The following is a 24550-nucleotide window of genomic DNA, read 5'->3' as shown; positions in this document are numbered from 1 at the left end:
TGGTGGGAAAGGGCGGACAGGGCACATTTCCAGGCCCTGGAAGGCCCCCAGCGCCCCCACCTGTTGACAACTCCCCACCCCAGCCAAGACTGCTCCCTGCGCAGCCATGAGTGTTCGGCCTAAATTCAGCGTGGCTCGTGGAATCAGGCAGCCTCCTGTGTCTTGTTTCTTCAGCCCACCACCGCGCTGTGAGTTTCATCCAGGCTGCTGACCCCAGCGGCGACTCCTTCACTGGCTTCATGTCACAGTTTGCCTGCCCCATCCACTGGGGACATTTGAGCTGTTTCCAGCTTCTTAGGAGTCAAGCTGCCGTGAACTTGCGCACGCTTGTCATTTTCTGGACGTTGGCAGCCCTTTATCTAAGGTACTAACCTGAGAGTGGAATTGCCGGGTGAGAAGGTATAGGCGGTCAACTCTGCAAATCGTGCCAATGGTTTTCCAAAGCGGCGGCACAGTCCAGGTTCCAGCAGCAGGAAACTGCAGGGCCAGCTCCTCCGCAGCCCCCACACCTGTTGACAAGGATGTCTGCCTTTTCACGCGTTCATCCTTGTCAGCACGCAGGGTCTCCTGTGGCCCTGACTGGCATTTCCCTGCTTCTTGGCTGCGTGGGTGTCCTTTTCAGGGAGTCCCCGGTCACGGTTTTGGTCTCTTTTTTTCAAATGGGTTGTTTGTCTTTTCCTTACTAATTTGCAGTTCTTCCCTATATTTTTCTCACCAGCTTTTTGTCTATGTTTCTTCTTTTTTTTTTTCTCTGAGACAAAGTCTCACTTTGTTGCCCAGGCTGGAGTGCAGTGGCACAATCTCAATCTTGGCTCACTGCAACCTCCACCTCCCGTGTTCAAACAATTCTCCGCCTCAGCCTCCCGAGTAGCTGGGATTACAGGCGTACGCCACCATGCCCGACTAATTTTTGTATTTTTAGTAGAGACGGGGTTTCGAGATGTTGGCCAGGCTGGTTTCGAACTCCTGACCTCAGGTGATCCACTTGCCTTGGCCTCCTAAAGTGCTGGGATTACAGGCGTGAGCCACCGCAACCGGCCTGATATATGTTTTCTGATGATCTCTTAGCCTGTGGCTTATGATTTCGCTCTCTTCGTAAAGTTCTTAATTTTAATGAAACCCATTTGCTCAGTCTTTTATTGAAAGTATTTTTTGTTCATTTTTAAGAAATATTTTCCCATCCAAGGTCATGCCAGTATTCCCGCTTTCTTCCAGAACCTCGACTGACTGATTTAACCTTTCACACTTAGGCCTGCAATCCATCTTGAATTCATTTCCCTGTATGAGAAATGGAGATTGCAGAGGCCTTCCTCTCCTTACCTTACATGTTTTTCTATTTGGACTTTTAAAGTCAGTAGCCACTAGTTTTGCAATCTGAAGAAAACATTTTTTTAAATGTACAAGTCAAATAAACACGAGAAAGGACTCAGGAGTAAGTGGGCCCCACCTGCGCATAGACAAGAAAGTGAGGCCTGGGGGGGCGCACTGGGCAGAGCCCAGGACTCCCAGTTCTGTCCACTGCTGACCTCTGCCCCAGGGGCTGCCCTCCTGTGTTCCGGCTTTCAGAAAAGCCCAGTCCATCCCAGAGGCCATGGGACCTACAGTGAGGGGGGGGCAGGGGTCCTGCTGGGGCATGCAGGGGTCGGGGAGGGGGGTTGGGGCAGCTCGTTTGGTGGCTCTCGAGTCCTCCTGCAGAGCTGGTGGCTTCCAGAGAGTCCCGGGAGTCGGAGGGCACTGGAGAGCCCACGTGACTCTGTGGGAACGAGGCCATCACAGTCGCCTTGTGGGAGCGGAAGGCGTTGCCTGATTTGCTTCTTTCCCCACAGGCTGAGCTGGTTGCCCACAGGGGCCCCCGCCCCATCTCAGGGAGTGGCCACCCAGCCCTGAGCCCGTTGTGAGGGGTCAGAGATGGCACTGACCCCCGAGTCCCCGAGCAGCTTCCCTGGGCCGGCCACCACCGGCAGCTCTGTGCCGGAGCCGCCTGGCGGCCCCAACGCAACCCTCAACAGCTCCTGGGCCAGCCCGACCGAGCCCAGCTCCCTGGAGGACCTGGTGGCCACGAGCGCCATTGGGACTCTGCTGTCGGCCATGGGCGTGGTGGGCGTGGTGGGCAACGCCTACACGCTGGTGGTCACCTGCCGCTCCCTGCGCGCGGTGGCCTCCATGTACGTCTACGTGGTCAACCTGGCGCTGGCCGACCTGCTGTACCTGCTCAGCATCCCCTTCATCGTGGCCACCTACGTCACCAAGGAGTGGCACTTCGGGGACGTGGGCTGCCGCGTGCTCTTCAGCCTGGACTTCCTGACCATGCACGCCAGCATCTTCACGCTGACCGTCATGAGCAGCGAGCGCTACGCGGCGGTGCTGCGGCCGCTGGACACCGTGCAGCGCCCCAAGGGCTACCGCAAGCTGCTGGCGCTGGGCACCTGGCTGCTGGCGCTGCTGCTGACGCTGCCCGTGATGCTGGCCATGCGGCTGGTGCGCCGGGGTCCCAAGAGCCTGTGCCTGCCCGCCTGGGGCCCGCGCGCCCACCGCGCCTACCTGACGCTGCTCTTCGCCACCAGCATCGCGGTGCCCGGGCTGCTCATCGGGCTGCTCTACGCGCGTCTGGCCCGCGCCTACCGCCGCTCGCAGCGCGCCTCCTTCAAGCGGGCCCGGCGGCCGGGGGCGCGCGCGCTGCGCCTGGTGCTGGGCATCGTGCTGCTCTTCTGGGCCTGCTTCCTGCCCTTCTGGCTGTGGCAGCTGCTCGCCCAGTACCACCAGGCCCCGCTGGCGCCGCGGACGGCGCGCATCGTCAACTACCTGACCACCTGCCTCACCTACGGCAACAGCTGCGCCAACCCCTTCCTCTACACGCTGCTCACCAGGAACTACCGCGACCACCTGCGCGGCCGCGTGCGGGGCCCGGGCAGCGGGGGAGGCCGGGGGCCCGTTCCCTCCCTGCAGCCCCGCGCCCGCTTCCAGCGCTGTTCGGGCCGCTCCCTGTCTTCCTGCAGCCCACAGCCCACTGACAGCCTCGTGCTGGCCCCAGCGGCCCCGGCCCGACCTGCGCCCGAGGGTCCCAGGGCCCCGGCGTGAGCACGCGGAGGGGCGGCTGGAGTCCAGGCGGGGACGCGCCCCAAAGCCCCAGCCACTCCCGGGAGCCCCTCCACAGAGCCCCCCCAACTCCCAAATCATCAGAGGCCCTGCCCCTCCTCCGTCCCCTTCTGGAAAGATCCTGCTCGCTTCCCCTCAGCGCCCTTCCCGTGATGCCCAGAAGCGCCCACCCGCCTCCCTGAGGGTCTCCAGGAGGCTCCAGCGCAGTCCCGGCTTCTGGAGCCAATGGCTTCGTCACAGAGGGCAGCAGGCGCCAGTGCCCGGCCCGTGTGGAGACCATGGCGCGGCTGCCACCCCCAGGACCCTCCTCCTCTCAGCCAGCGGCCCTGTGACTCCCGTCCCTGCCTGTGTGGCTCCATCCCTTGTGGCTTTGCCACTGGAACAATCAACCCTGAGCTGGCTTCCGTGTCCTGCCTCGGCGCGGGGGACGCCGCGTCTGAGGGGTGGGAGGATCAGCCGGCAGGATCCCCAGGACGACAACGGCAGCTCAAGGGGAAGCCTGTGGGTGTGGCTGGGGTTGGGGGTGCACCTGCCTTTAAGGCCTGTGCAGGCGGCTGGTCTGGCACCTGATGTGGGGCGGGGAAGGTGGCCAGGAGGGGAGGCTCCGGCTGAGGGGTGGAGCAGGGAAGGCACTGCCCAGCAGAGGCCTGAGGCTTCGGGTGCAGAACGCAAGAGGACAAGGTCAGTGGCCGCACCTACAGGCCTCCTGGCCTCTCATCCACGTCTGGCTCAGGTCTGATCAGAAAGGGAATCCAGGTCCCACCTCACAGTAGCATTGGCAGTCTCTGCCCCACTCACCCCTCACTGCCTCCTGGACAGTCTTCCTGCCCCAGCTCCCAGCTTGGCCAACCATCCTCTCTCTGGCGACTGCCCCCCTCCAGCCCCCAGCCCGGCCCCGGACCCTGCACGGCCTCCCCTCCCCACCCCATGGCCATGCCCAGACTACCAGCCCCTTGGGGCTCCATCTGAACACTGGGGCGAGGGTCATGCCCGCTTGGTCCCTCCAGTGCCTGCCCCTCAGTGGAGTGAGCACAGCTCTGCTGGCAGGACTGTGGCCGGCGTCGGGAATGAGCATGCAGCACTCTCCCCAGGGCCTCCCGGAAGAGGGGCAATGCTTGCAGTTCCCCCCTGGAGTTACGAAAGTGCTCTGGAACTAGACGCTGGTGACTGGGCGACGCTGTGAACGAGCCAGTGCCACAGAACTGTGCACCTGAATGTGCGAGTTCTGTCGTGTTTTACCTTAAAAACAAAAGGATCCCACTCCCCGACCTTGTCCCTGTTAAAATTGAAATAGAGACTGATGTGCGTCCCACTCCTGAATACATGTAAAATGGATACAAAAATATCTTCTATGAAAATGGTTTGTAATCTGTAGATTGTAATCTGGGATTTGTAATCTGTAGATTGTAATCTTGATGTCTTAGATGTAAAATCCCATCTTTGGGTTGGGGGTTTTTTGCTTTCTCCAAATAAATCTGATCTTTAAAATTCAAAAAAAAAAAAAAAAAAAGAAAGAAAGAAAGAAAGAAAAGAAGGCCAGGCACGATGGCTCATATGCCTATAATCCCAGCACTTTGGGAGGCTGAGGCGGGTGTATCACAAGTTCAGGAGTTCAAGACCAGCCTGTCCAAGATGGTGAAACCCCATCTCTACTAAAAATACAACAAAATTAGCCAGGCGCAGTGGCAGGTGCCTGCAATCCCAGCTACTCAGGAGGCTGAAGCAGGAGAATCGCTTGAACCTGGGCAGCAGAGGTTGCAATGAGCCGAGATCGTGCCATTGCACTCCAGCCTGGGCGACAGAGTGAGACCCTGTCTTAAAAAAAAAAAAAAAAAAAAGAAAGAAAGAAAAGAAAAGAAAAAAATAAACAGCGATTTGCTGGTAAAATCACCCGGGGAGCAGGCAGCTCCGCGGAGGGTGGGACAGGGCTGATGACGCCCCTTCCAGAGGCTCCCAGGAGCCACCCGAGCCATGCGTCCTCGCAGGGGTGCACCTGCCTTTGAGGCCTGTGCAGGCGGCTGGTCTCTTGAGGCATCCTCGCAGCTTCTCTGATGCAGAAGGAGAGCTTTGGGGGTTGGAGGTGCTTTCTCTTTCTCAACCGAAGCCTGATTCCTAAAGCTGCTGTCTTTGTAGAGAAGCAAAATCAAAATTAAACATCTGACAGCCAGAGCTGGTCCCTGGCTTGGTGGTTCCAGCTGGCACTGTCCTCGCCTGACATGCAGACTCTCGGCGGCAGCCCAGACGGCGGGGCACAGGACGTGGGGAGACTCTACGCTTGACCTCTTGCCCACCGCCTTCCGGTCTGCTCGCGCCAGCACGGCTTCTGCGCTGAGCACCTGCATGTGGCACGGGGCCCAGGGTGGTGACCGGCAGTGACTGCCTCACAGCAGCTGCTCACTGCTCCTGGCCTCCCGCTTTTCCAGCAGACCCCCCACTTCTGTGGAAGGCCCCCCACGTCTCCAGAGCCAAGAAGCTCCAAAAGAGGGAATTTCTGGAGCAACATGGTCCCATCCATGACCCCCCGACTCCAAGTCAGAACACAGCTGAAGACTCGAGTCCCAGGAGGGGCCCTGCAGCCCCACGACCCAGAGAAGACCACCCCAGAGCCACCCTCCACCCAACTCAGCGGGCGACCTGCTGTCCCCAAGGGGCGGGGAGTGGGTCCCCTCCTCCCACCTGGGTTTGGAGAGGGCGGGTAGCCCCCATGATGTGAGGCACAGTTGCTGGAGGTGACCATGCAAGCATCTACAACCACATGTGTCCTCCACGGATGTCAGCACGGGGCCGATGCGGACAGAGTTCCCCGGAAAGGCAGAGCTTCAGGGCAGGGCTGGGTAACGTGAAGAAAAGGGTGGCACGGGCATGCATGTGCATGTGAGTGTGGGCTGCGGGAAACCCCTGGACAAAGGAGAAAGCAAAACAAGGGGTGAATGACTCAGGGACAGGAGAGAAATTAAATAAAACCTAAGTAACAGGGGACAACTGGGTGCAGTGGCTCACGCCTGTAATCCCAGTACTTTGGGAGGCCGAGGTGGGCGGATCACGAGGTCAGATCGAGACCATCCTGGCTAACACGGTGAAACCCCGTCTCTACTAAAAATACAAAAAATTAGCCAGGCACGGTGGCGGGCACCTGTAGTCCCAGCTACTCTGGAGGCTGAGGCAGGAGAAAGGCGTGAACCCGGGAGGTGGAGCTTGCAGTGAGCCGAGATTGCGCCACTGCATTCCAGCCTGGGCGACAGAGCGAGACTCCATCTCAAAAAAAAAAAAAAAAAAATCTAAGTAACGGACTCTGAGAAACCGGAGCAGGTAGAGGCTGGGAAGGGAGACCTGGAGACCTGGGCGCTAAAACAAAGCACTCGCTGAAAGGCTGGCAGATTGATCCGCAGTTCCTCCGGGAGGAGCACCTGGTTCCGGGAGGGAGTCCCCCAGCCCTGATCCCCTCTCTCCTTTCCAATGCCTCTTATTAAAGAACCGTGAAGATGCAGAGGTGGGCACACACAGCACAGTGCACCCCAGATCACAAGCGGGACGTTCTCTTCGGTGCCCGCTCCCCTGCCTGGGTGTGGATGGGGCAGCAGTGGGCGCCACTGTGCAACCCCCAGCCCCAGCCCTGGCCCCGTCCTCATCAACACATCATCTAGTCGCCATGCGCCGTGCCTGCGCATCCCCCCACCCGCTGGCGACCCCGCAGCGCACCTGCCTTCCACCCAGGGGGCCTCCACAAGCAATGACGTCAGTGACAAGTAGCTCTGTAAGCTGCAGCACCGGCCCCCTGCCTCCCAGAACACACATGGTCCCATACACCACTGCAGACTCACACTCACTCACACTCACACACACCACTGCAGACTCACACCCGCTCACTCACCACTGCAGACTCACAACCACTCACACACACCACTGTGGACTCACACCTACTCACACACACACCACTGTGGACTCACACCCACTCACACACCACTGCAGACTCACACCCACTCACACTCACACCACTGTGGACTCACACCCACTCACACATCACTGCAGACTCATAACCACTCACACATCACTGCAGACTCACAACCACTCACACACACCACTAGAATCACACCCACTCACACTCACACACACCACTGCAGACTCACACCCACTCACACCACTGCAGACTCACACCCACTCACACACACACCACTGCGGACTCACACCTACTCACACACACACCACTGCAGACTCACACCTACTCACACACACACCACTGCAGACTCACACCTACTCACACACACACCACTGCAGACTCACACCTACTCACACTCACACACCACTGCAGACTCACACCCACTCACACACACACCACTGCAGACTCACACCTACTCACACTCACACACCACTGCAGACTCACACCTACTCACACTCACACACCACTGCAGACTCACACCCACTCACACACATACCACTGCAGACTCACACCTACTCACACACACACCACTGCAGACTCACACCCACTCACACACACCACTGCAGACTCACATCCACTCACACACACACACCACTGCAGACTCGCACCCACTCACACACACACCACTGCAGACTCACACCTACTCACACACACACCACTGTGGACTCACACCTACTCACACACACACCACTGCAGACTCACACCTGCTCTCACACACCACTGCAGACTCACACCCGCTCACACTCACACCACTGCAGACTCACACCCACACTCACACCACTGCAGACTCACACCCACACCCACAGCTGGGCCCTGCCCCGCCAAGCCTCCATTGTTGCAGGGTCCCCGGAGCCCGTCAGGCCTGGCAGCTGCTCTGTGTCTCTCTCTCTGCATTCTCTCTTCTGCACATTTCCTAAGCACCAAAGGGCTCTGCCAAGAACCCTCTGGCAGGGGGTGCAGCCCAGGCAGCATTCTGTCCCGGGGAAAGGGCACTGAGGACAGCACCCTCAAATCCAGATGGAATTTTATATGTAAATGCCAGGTATAAAGTAATAATGAGTGAAGAGGAAGTAGCAGTGAATGTATTCTAAAATGAGAAGCAGGGGCCGGGCGCGGTGGCACACCCTTGTAATCCCAACACTTTGGGAGGCTGAGGTGGGTGAATCACCTGAGGTCAGGAGTTTGAGACCAGCCTGGCCAACATGGTGAAACCCTGTCTCTACCAAAACACAAAATACAAAAATTAGCCGGGCGTGGTGGCGCACGCCTGTAATCCCAACACTTTGGGAGGCCGAGGCGGGCAGATCACCTGAGGTCAGGAGTTTGAGACCAGCCTGGCCAACATGGTGAAACCCTGTCTCTACTAAAAATATGAAAAAAATTAGCCGGGCGTGGTGGCGTGTGCCTGTAATCCCAGCTACTTGGGAGGAGGAGGGAAGAGAATCGCTTGAACCTGGGCGGCAGAGGTTGCAGTGAGCCAAGATCACACCATTGCATTGCACTCCAGCCTGGGCGACAGAGCAAGACTCCGTCTCCAAACAAACAAACAAAAAAAAGAATCAGCAGAAAGGTTATTGAAAGAAGTATGACCTAGCACCTAGAACTGTCAGAGACACGGTGAGAAATGTGATTTCAGGAGTCAGAATTCCGATGCAGAAAGGACGACTCAACACCAAACACAGAAACCGCGCAGGATGGAGCCCCTGGCTCTGCTGTGACTCTCTCTCCAGACATTTCACTTCTAGGATTTTATCTGAAATTTTAAAATCAGACATGGATCAAGACGTATGCACAAAGGTGCTCGCTTCAGCATCACTTTAAAAACCACAGGCACCGCGGAATTTTCCACAGTTGGTAAATAGATTATGACGTGAGCAGTGGAGGATTCTGTGTATCTTCAGAGAATAGCAAAGCTCCGTTCCAAAGTGTCCTTAACCATCCAAGGCATGATGGCCAATGAGGAAAGCTGGAAAGTGAAACCGAGTGACTTAATCCAGGTTTCGTTTGAAACAAATAAGAATGTGTGTGTGGATGTGTGGTGAGAGTGTGGCATTTCGAGTGTGGCTTGTGAGACTGCGACCCTGTGTCATGTGCACACATGGCTGTGTAGGCGTGTGGTGTGTGACTGCGACCCTGTGTCATGTGCACACGTGGCTGTGTAGGCGTGTGGTGTGTGAGACTCCGACCCTGTGTCATGTGCACACGTGGCTGTGTAGGCGTGTGGTGTGTGTGTGACTGGGACCCTGTGTCATGTGCACACGTGGCTGTGTAGGCGTGTGGTGTGTGTGACTGCGACCCTGTGTCATGTGCACACGTGGCTGTGTAGGCGTGTGGTGTGTGTGACTTCGACCCTGTGTCATGTGCACACGTGGCTGTGTAGGCGTATGTGGGTGCATGCGTGTGCATGTATGCTTCAAGGCTTCACAGGGACACTTTAACATAGCAACAGTGGGCCGGGCACGGTGGCTCACGCGTGTAATCTCAGCACGTTGGGAGGCCAAGGCGGGTGGATCACGAGGTCAGGAGTTCAAGACCAGCCTAGCCAACATGGTGAAACCCCATCTCTACTAAAAATACAAAAATTAGCCAGGTGCGGTGGCAGACACCTGTAACCCCAGCTACTCAGGAGTCTGAGGCAGGAGAATCACTTGAACCCGGGAGGCGGAGATTGCAGTGAGCTGAGATCACACCACTGCACTCCAGCCTGGGCGACAGAGTGAGACTCCATCTCAAAAAAAAAAAAAAAGCAACAGTGTTAGCCCTTGGTGGGAAATTTTAGGTAGTTTTTTTTTGTTTTTTTTTTTTACTTTTTATACTTTTGAGTCTTTTCCAGATTTCTCCCAAAAGGTATACACAGCTTTAAAATCAGGATTGTTACTAAATTTTTTTAAGATGGGGTCTTGCTCTGTTGCCCAGGCTGGAGTGCAGTGGTGTGATCTCGGCTCACTGCAGCCTCCGCCTCCCGGGTTCAGGTGATCCTCCCACCTCAGCCTCCTGAGCAGCTGGGATTACAGGCATGTGCCACCACAACCGGCTAATTTTTGTATTTTTTGTAGAGACAAGGGTCTCCCTATGTCGCCCAGGCTGGTCTCAAACTCCTGGGCTCAAGTGATCCGCCCACCTCAGCCTCCCAAAGTGCTGGGATTCCAGGCGTGAGCCACCACGCCTAGTCTATTAAAAAGTTTGAATGTCTGAGGCCTTCATGGTTGCCTCAAACGTAGTCAGGCCTGGGGTCGGTCAGTGCTGCGCGTCTCCTGCACACGGGGCTGTCGGGTGCCTGCCTTGGAGGAGGAGGAGGACATGGCACACGAGAGGCCGGCAGCTGGGGAGGTCAGAGCTGGGCCCAGGCCTGCGTGTCCATCTACGCGTTGCCCCCCGTCCCCTGGGCCACCCCTGGAGGCCCTTCTCCTCCTCTCCCCTCCTCCCCTCCCACCCCAGGCCCTGCCCTTCCCTGGCACCCAACTCCCTTACTCAGATCTCATCCGGCCCCACCCTGACCCAGGCGTGGGGGTCCCAGGGCTCCAAGTCACCAGGCTGTGTGGACAGCCCCTCTCCTCAGGAGTCCCCGTGGCCACCCCAGCTGTGTCCAGGGCTGGAGTCAGAGCCTGCTCAGGTAGGAGGGACACGGCGCCAGGGGCCGGTCGGGGGCGGTGACAATGGAGTGCATGGCACAACCCACTATAGGGGTCGAGTGCCCCGCTGGGGATTTCAGCAGAAGTCCTTTCTGCTCTGAAAGCAAGAGTAAGACCCCAGCTCTAACAGGTCCTAGTTGACGTTGTCCACGGCTGGCTGCCCCCAGCACCACAGCTCTGCTGTGCCCACGGCCCCGACCACTGCCAGGCTCCCCTGGACCCTCCCTGCCATGTCCCTCCACCCCCGACAATGCCCCCTGGACCCTCCCCACAAGGCCCCCCACCCCCGCTGCAAGGCCCCCTGGACCCTCCCCACGAGGCCGCATCCCTGCTGCAGGCCGTTGGCAGGTGTTGCTGGTTCCAGCATTCCTTACAAATGGGAGCCTGCAGCCTGCGGTCCTGCATGTCCGGACTCCGGTAGTTTGCAGCACAGCTGCCTCCCTTCTGCTGCCGGGGCCTGGCTGAGGGATCGCTGCCGCTGCTGGGGCCTGGCCGAGGGATCGCTGCCCCTGCCGAGGGGCGGCTGTCTGGGTCCAGCGCTGGGTGGGCAGTCGCTAAGGAAGTTGCTGTGAACGCTGCTGCCTCAGCCTCTGCTTTCGTTTGCCCTGGGTAGAACCCAGGGGCGGAATCACTGGGCAGGTGGAAGCTGTCTCGCTGTCTCCCTGTTCCCCAAAGCAGCTTCAGCCATGCCGCGGACACTCACCAGCAAGGGACGAGCCCTCCCGTTTCCCCCCTGCAAGCACCTGGAATTTACTGGATATTAGGTGCACTTGGGAAAGGAATTTCTTTTCATAAAAGGCGACTGAAAATCCCTTTGTGACACACTGACTGTGCTGGATCGGAGGTTTTGTAAATTTGGGTTTGGGCTATGGGGTAAATGGTAGGGCCTGTGCTGGAGAGGCCTTTGCTGTGTGGGGTGTGCAGCTCCCCTGGAAGGCCCTGGACAGTGGAGCAGCTGGGATGGGGCCCCCCCCGCATCAGGATAGGGGCTGGGTTCCAGCACTGTCACATCCCCCCACCATGCCCACCTCTGCTACCCTCCACCCACACCCCCAGCTGCTTCAGCCCAGAGCAAAAATGGTGAGGGAGAAGGTGTCCTGGGCAGGCCTCGGCCCTGAGAACAAGGCAGCAGGTGGCCCATGCCTGGGGGACGAAGGAACGCACGAATGAACTGTGTCCCCGGCTGGGGGTGGATGTCTGGCGGCAGGTGCCTGGCGGCGGGTGATTGGTTTCCCAGGCGCCCTCACAGACTGCCCCACGTCTGGTCTGTCTCCAGGCGGCTCTGGCGTGGCTGGGGTTTGGTTTCTGATCGTCGCTCCCCGACCAGGGCTGCTGCAGGGCAGTGGGGGTGGACGCCACGTTCCCCAAACTGGCCTCAAGTTCAAAGGGGCTTTTTCAGACACCCCCAGGTCCCACCTTCCCGCCTTCCCAATAGAGCGTGGAGGACATGGTCTTCTGGAGTCCACGGCGGGGAGGGTGGGGTGCACCAGTGCGTGGATGCAGGGGTCTCAAGGCCCCAAGCCGCACTTCACATGAGTTATTCCTCAACAAAGAAGCACCTGCCATTTAGAGCTGCTGAACTCCCAGGCATTCCAGGAACAGTGTGCTTCAGGAAGTGGGTCGCACCTCCAACCAGCAGGCTCCGCTGTTTACCTGCCCGGGCACTCTCTGCTGTGGGAGGCCGTCCCCGCGGAATGGACCTCAAGGCGGCCCGCCGCTGCGGGTGGCAGCAGTGACTGCGCTTGTGGGGTGAGGCGGCCCTGGCCGGGGAGGATGGCTGGAGCTGCCTGGCAAAGACTTGCACTCTTCCTGCCCTGAACCTGCACAGCATCACAGGTGCGCTCCTGGCTACCTGGAGGGTCAGCCCCGGGAGGTGGCGGGGTGCACGGGCCCCTTTCTGCCCCTAGGAAAGCACTTGGTGCAACCCATGCTGTCTGGCACCTTCCCTCATCACTCACAAGGGCAGGTTTTTCCATCTGAATTCCAGACAGATGACAGTCCCAGCTGGAAGCGAGGCTGCCAAGGCCAACGGCCAGGCTGTTCCAGACTCCGGCTTTTCCCAGGCCAAGTGCCCAGCCCCATGCAGGGGTCAGGGGAGGCCAGTTCTCCTGGGACTGACCCAGGGCCCAGAGGCGTCGCGTGCCCCAAGCCACCGGGACGGGTGCACAGGCTGGCACTGGCCCAAGGCTGGGTAGCTCTGGTCTGTCACTTTTGCCCACCTGCAGCCAAAGAGACCCAGGCTGGGAGGGCCTGGGGGTGAGTGAGGTCACAGCAGGACACAGCCCCAACGGTCAGCAGCCTAGAGACTCCGGTCCAAGCCCCAGCCCCCTCTGCCCTCCCCGCATGGGGCCCCTGCAGACCCCACTGCCAGCTAGGCCTGGGATCTTCCTGTCACCTCCAGCCAGCCCAACGGGACCTCCTGGCAAGCCCCCCCCCCGCCCCCTGCTTCCCTGAAGCCCACAGCAACCCACAGGCCGAGCGGCCTGGGCTGTTGGGTATTTCATGGCCCCGACGGGAGCCCCCTTGGCAGAGCCCACCACTGGGCTGCTCTCTGACCGAGTCCTCTCCTGTTTCACAGCTAAGGGACCTCGGCTCGAAGGACCACCCAGGCCGTGCCTGGGGCCCAATGCTGGAAATCCCGGGAGTGGACACATGCAGGTGCCTGGGACTGACGGGTCCTCATAGGACGTCGGGCTGGGCTCCGTCCGTCCAGGTGGCCTCCAGCACCCCACAGCGTGATTAAAAACACAGAGCTGTGTCTCACCCCAGAACTAGGAGTTGGCGGGAAACTGGAGCCGCTGCCCCCCTGCCCTTCAGCCAAACCTGGCCACCCTGAGCCAAAATTCCTCCCGGGGGCTGGGAGTCAGGCCAGGGCTGGGCCTGGGGCCTCATGGGGAGGGGCTGTCTCTGTCCCAGGCTCTCCTCCCCCGTCCTGCCTCCGCCTTCCCCCGGCCTCTAGTGATGGGGAGTGGCTGTCTCTGTCCCAGGCTCTCCTCCCCATCCTCCCTCCGCCTTCCCCTGGCCTGTAGTGATGGGGAGTGGCTGTCTCTGTCCCAGGCTCTCCTCTCTGTCCTCCCTCCGCCTTCCCCGGCCTCTAGTGATGGGGAAGGGCTGTCTCTGTCCCAGGCTCTCCTCTCTGTCCTCCCTCCGCCTTCCCCGGCCTCTAGTGATGGGGAAGGGCTGTCTCTGTCCCAGGCTCTCCTCCCCATCCTCCCTCCGCCTTCCCCTGGCCTGTAGTGATGGGGAGTGGCTGTCTCTGTCCCAGGCTCTCCTCCCCATCCTCCCTCCGCCTTCCCCTGGGCAGCTGGGGGCCAGAAGCCTTCTCCCTGCGACGCTAAGAGGCAGTCCTGGGGGGTGTGGGTTCAGGGGTGGAGGGAGGGGCCCAAGGAGAGGCAGGAGCCAGCGTACCCACCTCACCATGGGCAGGATTCCAGGGCCAGCGGGCGAGAGCACAGGAAGGGGGCTGGGCGGACAGCGAGGTAGGGATGCCAGCAAGTTCTGACCCGGGCTGAGGGGTCTGGGCTCCCCTCTGAGGACCGCATGCTCCAGAGCCCTGGACATGGCGTGGCCACCCAGGGAGGGCCCAGAGCAGGGAGTTGGCCACACATGCCAGCCGAAACGAAGATGCAGGGCAGGACTGGCTAGCAGGAGGGCCTGGGTGCGGGGTCCCAGGGCCGAGGGGCATATGGGGACAGTGAGCCTGGCCTGGCCTCACAAGGGGCTACGGGGGAAGGAAAGCCCAGGTAGGGCCTGTCAGGGGCCCGAGCACCCACCCTGGTCTCCAGCCACAGACCCTCCCCGGAGCACCCGCCCTGGTCTCCAGCCACAGACCCTCCCCTGCCCTCTAGGCAGGGCATGCTGGCAGGCGAGGTGGGGCAAGCCCCCAAGGGTGAGCCACCGGAGGTTCTGCTGGGAGCCTGGGGTCCGTGAGGGAGCGGCTGCTGCCTGGCATTGCCCTAAGCCGGCCAGGACCTGATCCCCACCCTACACTGGGGCTGGGAGCAGACAGGAAGGACAGAGACACACGGAGAAGGGGCCCAGACCACGCAGAAAGAAGGTGTGTCTCGGCAGGGTGTGGCCAGCTCCCAGGACGCTAGACAGGAGCCACGGGGCCCCTTCCTGGGGAGGAAGGTGCAGCCATGCAAAGTGAGTCCAGGGGACGGCGAGGGGCCTGACCCGCTCTTCTCCTGAAACTCGGATATTTCCAGTATGTGTCCGGCGTCCCCAGAACGACACGGAGATGGACTGGCTTGCGGGGGACCCCATGCCCTCTTCCCCAACACGAGGAGCCTCGGGATCCATTTTCACTGCTGCAGGCACAGGGGCCTCCTCAGCCCCTCCTCATCTGCTGTTCCTGTTTCGTCCTCTTCCTGCCTCGTGCTTTGTTGATGTTCCGCAAATTATTTAGATGTGTAAATGGAATAAATGGAAAATAACTCTCATTACTCCCAGCTGGCCTAGCTCCGTCCCTCACCCACCTGCCTTGGGGGCCAGGAGGCTCTAAGATGTGAGGACGCTGGACAGAGATCAGACAGAGGCTAGACAGAAACAGCAGCCAGAGGGGTACAGAGGGCAGGAAAGAGACTGGACAGAGATGGACAGAGACAAGACAGAGGGGACAGAAGGGGACAGAAACTGGACAGAGATGGACAGGGGGACAGAGTGGGACAAAGATGGACAGAAACAAGACAGGGGACAGGGGGACAGAGACTGGACAGAGATGGAGACAAGACAGGGGACAGAGGGGGACAGAGACTGGACAGAGACAAGACAGAGGACAGAGGGGGACAGAGATGGACAGAGACTGGACAGAAACAAGACAGAGGGGATGGGGTACAGAGACTGGACAGAGACAAGATGGGACAGAGGAGGACAGAGACAAGACAGAGGGGACAGAGGGGGACAGAGACCGGACAGAAACGGACAGAGAGGAACAGAAAATGCATGGGCCGGCCAGGTGAGAAGCAATGCTTGGGCACCCCCAGATCACAGGGCGAGGACCGGTACTGGGCAGTGCCACGGTGTGACAAACAGAGTGACGTGCAGGTCAGGGACAGCGCCCAGTGTGGACGGAGGCTTCCTGATGCCTGAGCCACCCCTGAGCTCACGGGGCCACCCTCTGGCCGCGGGTCCTCCAGCTCCCCAGCCCAGAGCTGTCCAGCAGCGAGCGCTGACCTGGGAGACGTGCCAGGTGGTGAGTGGGCGTGGCACACACCGCTGGTGTCTCAGGCCCTTGGCTCCCATCTCGGTGATAAGCACAGCAGGGCTGGGCAGAGCCGGGCCAGGGTCCCCATCAAGAGAGAAGGTGGAGGGAGCAGAGGCCACCACGCTCCATATCAGGGCTGTGACCATGGGGGGGTGAGAGGTGGCTGCCATGTGGGTTCCTGGCAGTGACCCACACACCACGCAGAGTCAGCTCCAGGCTGGCCATGGTGACGAGTCTTCCGGGATGGGACCAATGATGGGAGGGCCACGCCCGTTTCCCTTCCTTTGAAAACGAGTCTCCTATACATAAAAATGGACGGCTTTCCTTGCTCACCCTGTGGCCTCACAGGCCCGGGCCACACACCCACACGGCACCAAGGCCCTCCCGGCCTCAGCCCTGCAGAAAGCCGGAGCCCTCCTGGAACACTCCCCGGAGCCCCTCCCCAGAACCCTCCCCGGAACCCCCCCCCACCCACTTCACCGTTGTGGCCTCTGCTTTCGTGGCTTCCTCCCCTTCGTTCGTGAGAACTCGGGACATGTACACGGAGCTTTCCACACAACTCAAGAAACCCAGCCTTGGGGCTCTGTACTCCCCAGGCTGACATACGGCGACCTCGTGTTTCGGCTTTGCTTTCGCAATGCACGGCTGTGCGCTCGGGCCTGGCTCTGGTGGCTGCCGCGTCTTGGAGACTCTGTCCACGCACGTAGCAGGGACACGGCCACCGCCAGGCCAGGAGCACGGACAGAAGCAGGAAACGTATCCCTTCCGGACAGCAGGACTCGCCCTCCTAGATTCTTTATTTTGAAAGGAATAATCATCTTTGACTTTAATGAAACACTTTTACTTAAAAATAGATCACTCATCAGAGGACACACCTGAGACTCCAGTTCCTCCCTGGAACCTTCTAGCGGAACCAATCACCCCTCATGGCTCCTGGAACAGCCTCACGTCGGCCACACCCGACACTTTCATCAGGTTCACGAGCACTTCTTGGGCAAAGCCCAGGGTGTGAGGATTCACTGCTGTGCCCACGTATTTTCCCACCTTTTTATTTTTTAAAAATGCCCAGGCTTCAATGATAAATTTTTTTTTGAGACAGGATCTTGCTGTCTCCCAGGCTGGAGTGCAGTGGAGCCATCACAGCTCACTGTAGCCTCGACCTCCTGGGCTCAAGCAGTCGTCCTGCCTCAGCTCCGAGTAGCTGGGACCACAGGAGCACACTGCCACGCCCAGCTACATTTTTAAAAAATTTCTTGTACAGACAGCGTCTCACTATGTTGCACAGATGGGTCTCCAACTCCTGGGCTCAAGTGATCTTCCTACCTTGGCCTCCCAAAGTGCTGGGATTACCAGCATGAGCCATATGTTCCCACTTCAGAAGAAGGAAATTCTTCATTCTGGCTAACACGGTGAAACCCCGTCTCTATTAAAAATACAAAAAAAATTAGCCGGGCGCAGTGGTGGGCGCCTGTAGTCCCAGCTACTCGGGAGGCTGAGGCAGGAGAATGGTGGGAACCCAGGAGGTGGAGCTTGCAGTGAGCCGAGATTGCGCCACTGCACTCCAGCCTGGGCGACAGAGTTAGACTCCGTCTGAAAAAAAAAAAAAGAAGGAAATTCTTGCTTTTGCCCAAATATATTTCTTTGTCCAAGTACCTCTGTGATTATCATGAATAGTATAAGTAGCCAAAAATGAAAATCAAACTAATAATTTACTTATTTCAAAAGCACTTTAACCCATAACAAACCCAACACCCACTTTCTTCAAATGCATTTATCCTTTAGATGTGGCGAGAAGCCGGCGGCATCATCATTTACTCCAAGGTGACAGGATCAGGTTTCCATGCAGCATTTTCCACCTGCCCCGACCATGACCACAGCCACGGACCCTCCAGAAAGTTAAGACTGGGAGAAGCTCAAGGGCGGCCCAGGCTCAGGCGACTTCCCACCCACGATGGGTCCCACCGGCCCGATCCGGAGAGCATCCGTGAAGCAGCCGGCCCCGCGAGGATGGCTTTGGCCACCAACCGGAGGTGGGCCTCATCCTCCCAGATCCATGGAGTCCTTCAGAATCGTGCCTCGCTCCAGTGTCCCACATCAGAGGCCATGGGAGGGCACAGGAGCCTCAGGGTTCCGCCCCATCTGCCCAGAGCCTGCAGCCCTGACCAAGGAGGGTTCCCCATACACGGGCAGAAGCTGTGGACCCAGGGAGCCTATCCCACGCCGTCCTCCACATGTGGCCCATGGTGCAGGAGGGGCCCTGGGCAAACCGAGGTGCGGCCCCCAAGTCCCCCGTACCCAGGGGTCACCATGCCTCAGCTGGCCTCACGCCCGCTCCTTCCCAGGGGTCACCATGCCTCAGCTGGCCTCACGCCCGCTCCTTCCCAGGGGTCACCATGCCTCAGCTGGCCTCACGCCCGCTCCTTCCCAGGGGTCACCATGCCTCAGCTGGCCTCACGCCCACTCATTCCCTTTCTTTATCAACCCCCAGAGCAGCTCCCGGGCCACAAGTGTGGCCTCCTCCAGTCAGAGGCACCTGTGCCAGGGGCTGGGGAACATGGATCTATGCCAGACAGGCTGAGGGAGGAGGGACCGAGGCAGGAGGGGCTGAGGGAGGAGGTGCTGAGGGAGGAGGGGCCCAGGGCTCTCCCCAGGCAGCTGGGTCAGGGCATCCAGGAGAGCCCGGCTTCAACACCACTCAGGGTGGGCGGCCGTCCCCCTCCCGGGAAGGTGCCCAAAGCCCTGGACAGTCACCTCGAGGTGACTGTGGGCAGAAACTGGGCTTGGCCTGCCCTCCCTGCCAGCCAGCCCACCCAGGCCTCTCCACAGCTGGTCTATTCAGGGCTCCTCTGACCACCACTTTATTTTTATATTTTTAAGATGGAGTCTCACTCTGTCACCCAGGCTGGAGTGTAGTGGCACGATCTCGGCTCACTGCAACCTCTGCCCCCTGGGTTCAAGCGATTCTCCTGCCTCAGCCTCCCCAGTAGCTGGGATTATAGGCTTGCGCCACCACATCTGGCTAATTTGTTTTTGTATTTTTAGTAGAGACGGGGTTTCGCCATGTTGGCCAGGCTGGTCTTGAACTCCTGACCTCAAGTGATCCTCCTGCCTCGGCCTCCCACAGTGCTGAGATTACAGGTGTGAGCCACCGCGCCCAGCCTGACCATCAGTTTAATGCCAGGGCAAAGGGGGAGGAGGAGACCTACCCTCGACCCAGCAGAAGGCCCACGGGAGCCGGCACAGCGACGCCAAGAGCCTCCTTGGTGAGGACACTCGGACCCTGGCCCTCGGGATGCTGGCCGCTGACAGGGCCAAGCCTGGTGTGGTGGGGCCGTGGCCCACGGTGATTTGTGGGCCAGCAGCATTGGGGGTGCACGCAGGGCTGTGGGAACGGCAGATGTTCACCTCCACCTGAATCCAGCAGAACTCCCACCCACCCCAAAGGACCCCGTTGCTGCCTCCAGAGCAGCAACTCACGGACCCCTCTCCAAAGCTGCCGCGGTTTGCTGATGCCGAGACCCCGAACGGAAGCTGCTGGCCCCACGTTTGTCCCCAGTTATGGCTGATGCTTTAGCCAGTCTTTGATGGGCCGGGGGGTTGCTGAACCTGGACGAGGCCTGGGTGGATGAGTCCCGTCCGTTCACAGATGGGGACTTGTGCCCCGTCCTGCTGGGTCCCTTTCCTGAGGGAGGGGCTGGCCTCCACCTCAGGCTCCCAGGCCTACAGCCCAAGCACACATGATGCTGGAGAAGTGAAAAGCTGGTTCCCTTCATTTACTCACGGATGAAAAGATTAACACGTCAGCAAATCAAAATCAGAGAATTCCTAAGGCACTCTGTGCAACGGGAGCGGGTGGACGTGGGGGCGGGCGCACGACTGGCGCGGCTGCCTCCACACGGGCCCTCCTGAAGTTACCTTGGCCCGGCTGCCGGCTACGGGAACGCTGGGTCCTCGATGCCATGGTCGGGGTTGCAGCTGAAGGCGATAGTGATGGCGTAACGGGTGCCCCAGTGGACCTTCTCCACGCGGTGTAGGTTCTCGGACCCCGAGGTGAAGAAGGAGACGCGACCTGGGAGAGGAGAAGAGAGAGAGGTGGCCATAGAGCCACACCCACGGCCACAGCCTTCAGAGGGTCTGCAGTCACCTGAAAGAGCAACTATAACCAATCAACACAACCAACCAGGCAGGCTGGAGAAATTGCCCCTCTGGGAACTGCTTCTGCAGGAAGCAGGAGCTCGAGAAACAAACCCAGCAATGCTCAGGGGACCTGTGGCGGAGGAGGGGCCCCCCGGGGCCAGCAGGGACTCTGTGGTGGGCAGGACAGAGGAAGGAGCTGCAGACGAGGCCACCAGTGGCTCCAGGCACCCCAGGTCATCTGATCTCCCAAACTCCGAGCTCCGGGCATTTGATCTCCTCAGCTCTCATGGGCCTTCCAGGTCTGACGCTTTAGGATCTTATTTCTAATCACAGGTTGAGAACAAAAACCAAGCCCTGGGGGTGTTCTAACAAAGAATCAGGAAACATAAGTCAAGATAAAACATCCAACTCGCAAACACCTCTCTGTCTCCCTTCAAGGGGTGATAGAGATGACGTCTGAACAGGCAGCTTCCACCGCAGCAACCAGGGCCCGGGGCCTGAGAGGTCCTGGAGGCAGGGGCCTATCTCAAGAGACTCCAGTTCATTTGTCTTCACATTGAAGTGGCGCTGCCTACCCCATCGTAGAGTTCTGTGGTAAAGCGTTCACCGCCGGACACAGCCATCGACCGTCACCAAGCGGGAAGCATGGGTGTTGAGACTCAGAGGACACCGTGCTCCCCAACGTGGCTCCTGACGTCCTGTGACAATTTCGTTCCCCTTCAAAGGTTACCACTGGAAATGCAATTCCTTCCTTTCACATTTGCAAACTTCACTCGATCTTTGAAAGGGGAGAGAAGTCCATCCCGGGTGTGCAGGGCATTCTAGCTTCAAGAGGGAGTCAGTCGTACTGTGCCTGGAAATAGCGGAGCAAAAGAAATCACGTGGATGCAATGGTCACCTCTTAATGGAGGCCGGGAAGCGCCCTGGGATGCAGGCAAGGCAGCCGATCTTTCCCGGACCGTGTGGGCCACCTCCAGATATGCAGGACACGTCCTTTTCCAGGTCGGCTGGAGTCAGGGCACCTTCTGACCTTACACTTTTAAAGGACACATTGTCCTTGGTTTCTTCCAGCTTCAATCGAGCCTGAGACATTGGCACAAGCAGGTGGGCCCAGCGGCTCGCACCATTTGGGACCTCAGTCGCCCATGCTCGTCCACACTCTCTGCTCTCCGCTGCTGGCAGACGTGGTTCTCAGGAGGCTGCCAGCATTCAGTAAAAGGAGGGTCTCCTCTGGCCCTCTGGTGTTTCTGCACATCTTGCAGAGGCACCAAAGGACAGGGGGAAGGATGGAGGACAGCTGAGCCTCGTGAGCTGTGGGAGGACAGGAAACCACCCACCATCCACACTACTGAAGGCTCAGATGGAGATGAGATCAATACGGGGCCAGAAAAGGACTTTTTTTTTTTTTTAGACAGTCTCGCTCTGTCGCCCAGGCTGGACTGCAGCGGCATGATCTTGGTTCACTGCAAGCTCTGCCTCCTGGGTTCATGCCGTTCTCCTGCCTCAGCTTCCCTAGTAGCTGGGACTACAGGCGCCCGCCACCACGCCCAGCTAATTTTTTTGTACTTTTAGTAGAGATGTGGTTTCACCGTGTTAGCCAGGATGGTCTCGATCTCCTGACCTCATGACCCGCCCGTCTTGGCCTCCCAAAGTGCTGGGACTACAGGCGTGAGCCACCACGCCCGGCCTAAGATGCACTTTCTTTAGTAAATGACTATTAGATTATCACCTGCTTCCTTAAAGCAGGACTCAGGACGGCAACCAAGGAATCAACAATAAGCAATGACAGCAACCAAGGAATCAACAATAAGCAATGCTCTCAGCCTCCAGAATCCCATGTGTCTTTCCCCTCTCGGGCGGGTGGTGAGTCCCCGGAGGACACCTGACTCCAGCCTTTGCACCAGCAGCTTCACTGGCTCTCGGTCCATTAACTTCTTGGAACCCACAAGACATCACCCGGAAACAAAAACATCCTGGGGACACAGGACAGGGATTGTGTGGTAAAGGGTTGACTCCAGGGGCCTGGGCGGTGCACACCCTACACCCTCCAGAGAGAGGCCTGGCCTTTGCCCCGGCTCCCGGGGGGACCTCTGAGCCCTCAGAACATCCTGCCTGATAGGAGAACCTCTGTTTACCGGGGACCTAGGGCCACACCAGATGGTCCACACTGACAGTGTCACTTATGGTGGGACGTGGGTCACAGAGCAGCAGCTCAGCATCCAGAGGGGCTGGGGACAGAGGCCAGCCGTGCCTGCACCACCAGCCCCCCAGTAAAAACCCTGGAAACCAAGGCTCGGCCGAGCATCCCTGGTCAGTGACACCCCGGAATATCATCACACATCACTGCTGGAGAACCAAGAGCTGTTGACCCAACTCCAGGAGAAGACAGTGGGAAGCTCACACCTGGTCACTCCTCAACCTGCCCCACTGCCTCTCCCCTTGCTGGATTGTTTTTTGTTTTTGTTTTTGTTTAGACAGGGTTTGGTTCTGTTTCTCAGGCTGGAATGCAGTATGCAATGGTAGGATCTTGGCTCACTGCAACCTCCTCCTCCCAGGCTCAAGCAATCCTCCCATCTCAGCCTCCTGAGTAGCTGGGACTATAGGTGCACGCCACCACACCCGGCTGCTTTTTGTATTTTTTGTAGAGACGGGGTTTTGCCATCTTGGCCAGGCTGCTCTTGAACTCCTGAGCTCAAATGATCCGCCTGCCTCAGCCTTGCAAGTGCTGGGATTACAGGTGTGAGCCGCCCCACCCGGCCCCCTTGGTGGATTTTAATCCATTTCTTTTCACTGTAATAAACTACAGCCAAGGGTATAATGGCTTTGCTGAGTTCTGTGAGTCCCAACAGTGAGTCACTGGACCTAAAGGTGGTCTTGGGAACCCCCGAACACAGGACTCTGCCTTCCTCGATAAAGTTGCCCTACAAAGAAAACTAGCATTTGCCACTCATGGTAAGAACTGCGACACGGCCAGGCGTGGTGGCTCACGCCTGTCATCCCAGCACTTTGGGAGGCCGAGATGGGTGGATCACGAGGTCAGGAGATCGAGACCATCCTGGCTAACACGGTGAAACCCCGTCTCTACTAAAAATACAAACAATTAGCCGGGCATGGTGGTAGGCACCTGTAGTCCCAGCTACTCGGGAGGCTGAGGCAGGAGAATGGCGTGAATCCGGGAGGCGGAGCTTGCAGTTAGCCGAGATCGCACCACTGCACTCCAGCCTGGGCGACAGAGCGAGACTCCACCTCAAAAAAAAAAAAAAAAAAGTCACCAAATCACAGGTAAACACATAGATACACACAATTAGACAGATGTATGACATCAAATCACACGTAAACACACAGATACACACAATTAGACAGATGTACGACATCAAATCACAGGTAAACACACAGATACACACAATTAGACAGATGTATGACATCAAATCACAGGTAAACACACAGATACACACAATTAGACAGATGTACAACATCAAATCACATGTAAACACACAGATACACACAATTAGACAGATGTATGACATCAAATCACAGGTAAACACATAGATACACACAATTAGACAGACACATGCAGGAGACAGGTTGTTTTAATTATCTGAAAGAAGATCGTGATACAAAATGTTTGACTCAAGTATTTATCATGCTTAAAATGACTAAGATCAAAATATGCTAAAATGTTGTGTAATTTCGAGTCCCAGGAGGCTTCAGCTGCTTGACTTCTCAAGAAAACGCCTGTCTTGTGCTCTGTGAGTTTTTCATTTTCCCACAAAACTGCTGTGACTGGGACTTCTGGGGTGAGGGCAGACAGGCTGGGCTCCTGCTTGCAGAGGCTGGACGTCCAAACCCTTCCCCTAATGCAGAGATGACTCAGAACAACTGACATGAAGGCAGAGCGAGGCCAGGACGCAGTCAGGCCAAACGCCCCCAGTCCACGCCAGGGGAGACTGTGCCCAGGGCTGCGGCACACACGGCCTGAAGCCGGCTGCAGGGAGTGGGCTTGGCCAGCCGCTGGCTACAGCAGGAACTGTGCAGCCTGTGGCCAGGGAGCAGCTGAGGGAGGCAGGATGGCAGGAAGTGGCTGGGCAGCTCAGGCCACCTGCCACAAGTGGTCGTGGAAACAGAGTCCCTCAAACTGAGCTTGCAAACTGAAGTCCTAAACTAACCTGAGAAAGGCAAGTACAAATAACAGGAATCTCAAAATAAACAAGCTGGAGATCTTAAAAGAGATAAAAGAAAGAAGTCCTGACTGTCACACAGTCCCTGGTCTGACTGAGCGGCCAGGCAGGAGGAACACCCATGCTGAGAGGCCACCCCATAGGTGAGGGCAGTGCCCTGGGGATGGGTGAGGCAGCGGGGGGGTGAGGGCAGTGCCCTGGGGACGGGTGAGGCAGCGGGGGGGGGGGTGAGGGCAGTGCCCTGGGGACGGGTGAGGCAGTGGGGGGTGAGGGCAGTGCCCTGGGGACGGGTGAGGCAGCGGGGGGTGAGGGCAGTGCCCTGGGGATGGGTGAGGCAGCGGTGGGTGGATGGCGCTGGCACAGT

General features: G+C 58.5%; 2 protein-coding genes and 2 long non-coding RNA genes across 6 annotated transcripts in view; 3 read left to right on the top strand and 1 right to left on the bottom strand.

Annotated features, from left to right (window-relative positions):
- The first annotated feature begins 174 nt into the window (after nucleotides 1-174).
- UTS2R (urotensin 2 receptor) lies at nucleotides 175-4442 on the top strand. Its single transcript, XM_019026206.3, has 2 exons — nucleotides 175-364; nucleotides 1827-4442. Exon 2 carries the CDS (start codon nucleotides 1909-1911, stop codon nucleotides 3076-3078), a length of 1170 nt encoding a protein of 389 aa, XP_018881751.3. The 5' UTR covers nucleotides 175-364; nucleotides 1827-1908; the 3' UTR covers nucleotides 3079-4442.
- Nucleotides 4443-13237: 8795 nt separating this feature from the next.
- On the top strand, nucleotides 13238-15107 carry LOC129533945 (uncharacterized). Its single transcript, XR_008680367.2, has 2 exons — nucleotides 13238-13323; nucleotides 14874-15107. It is a non-coding gene; the product is annotated as an uncharacterized lncRNA (long non-coding RNA).
- A 2454-nt stretch (nucleotides 15108-17561) lies between these two features.
- Nucleotides 17562-24550, bottom strand: part of OGFOD3 (2-oxoglutarate and iron dependent oxygenase domain containing 3) — a 27625-nt gene continuing 20636 nt past the window's right edge. For 2 of the 3 annotated variants that reach the window (XM_019026395.4, XM_019026396.4), the window contains exon 9: nucleotides 17562-19940. In XM_019026395.4, coding sequence (XP_018881940.1) covers nucleotides 19804-19940 — 137 coding nt within the window. In that variant the 3' untranslated portion in view covers nucleotides 17562-19803. Of the gene's footprint in view, nucleotides 19941-21710; nucleotides 21982-24550 lie in introns of those variants that run through there. The other variant, XM_019026397.4, reaches the window with a different exon arrangement.
- Nucleotides 23590-24550, top strand: part of LOC129533944 (uncharacterized) — a 2971-nt gene continuing 2010 nt past the window's right edge. Inside the window, exon 1 of the long non-coding RNA XR_010133695.1 lies at nucleotides 23590-24329. This is a non-coding gene — a long non-coding RNA (uncharacterized lncRNA). The remainder of the gene's footprint in view (nucleotides 24330-24550) is intronic.

This window comes from Gorilla gorilla, chromosome 4 (assembly GCF_029281585.2).
Source record: "Gorilla gorilla gorilla isolate KB3781 chromosome 4, NHGRI_mGorGor1-v2.1_pri, whole genome shotgun sequence".
NCBI classification, from domain to species: domain Eukaryota; kingdom Metazoa; phylum Chordata; class Mammalia; order Primates; family Hominidae; genus Gorilla; species Gorilla gorilla.
This window is presented reverse-complemented; position numbering and strand designations above follow the sequence as displayed.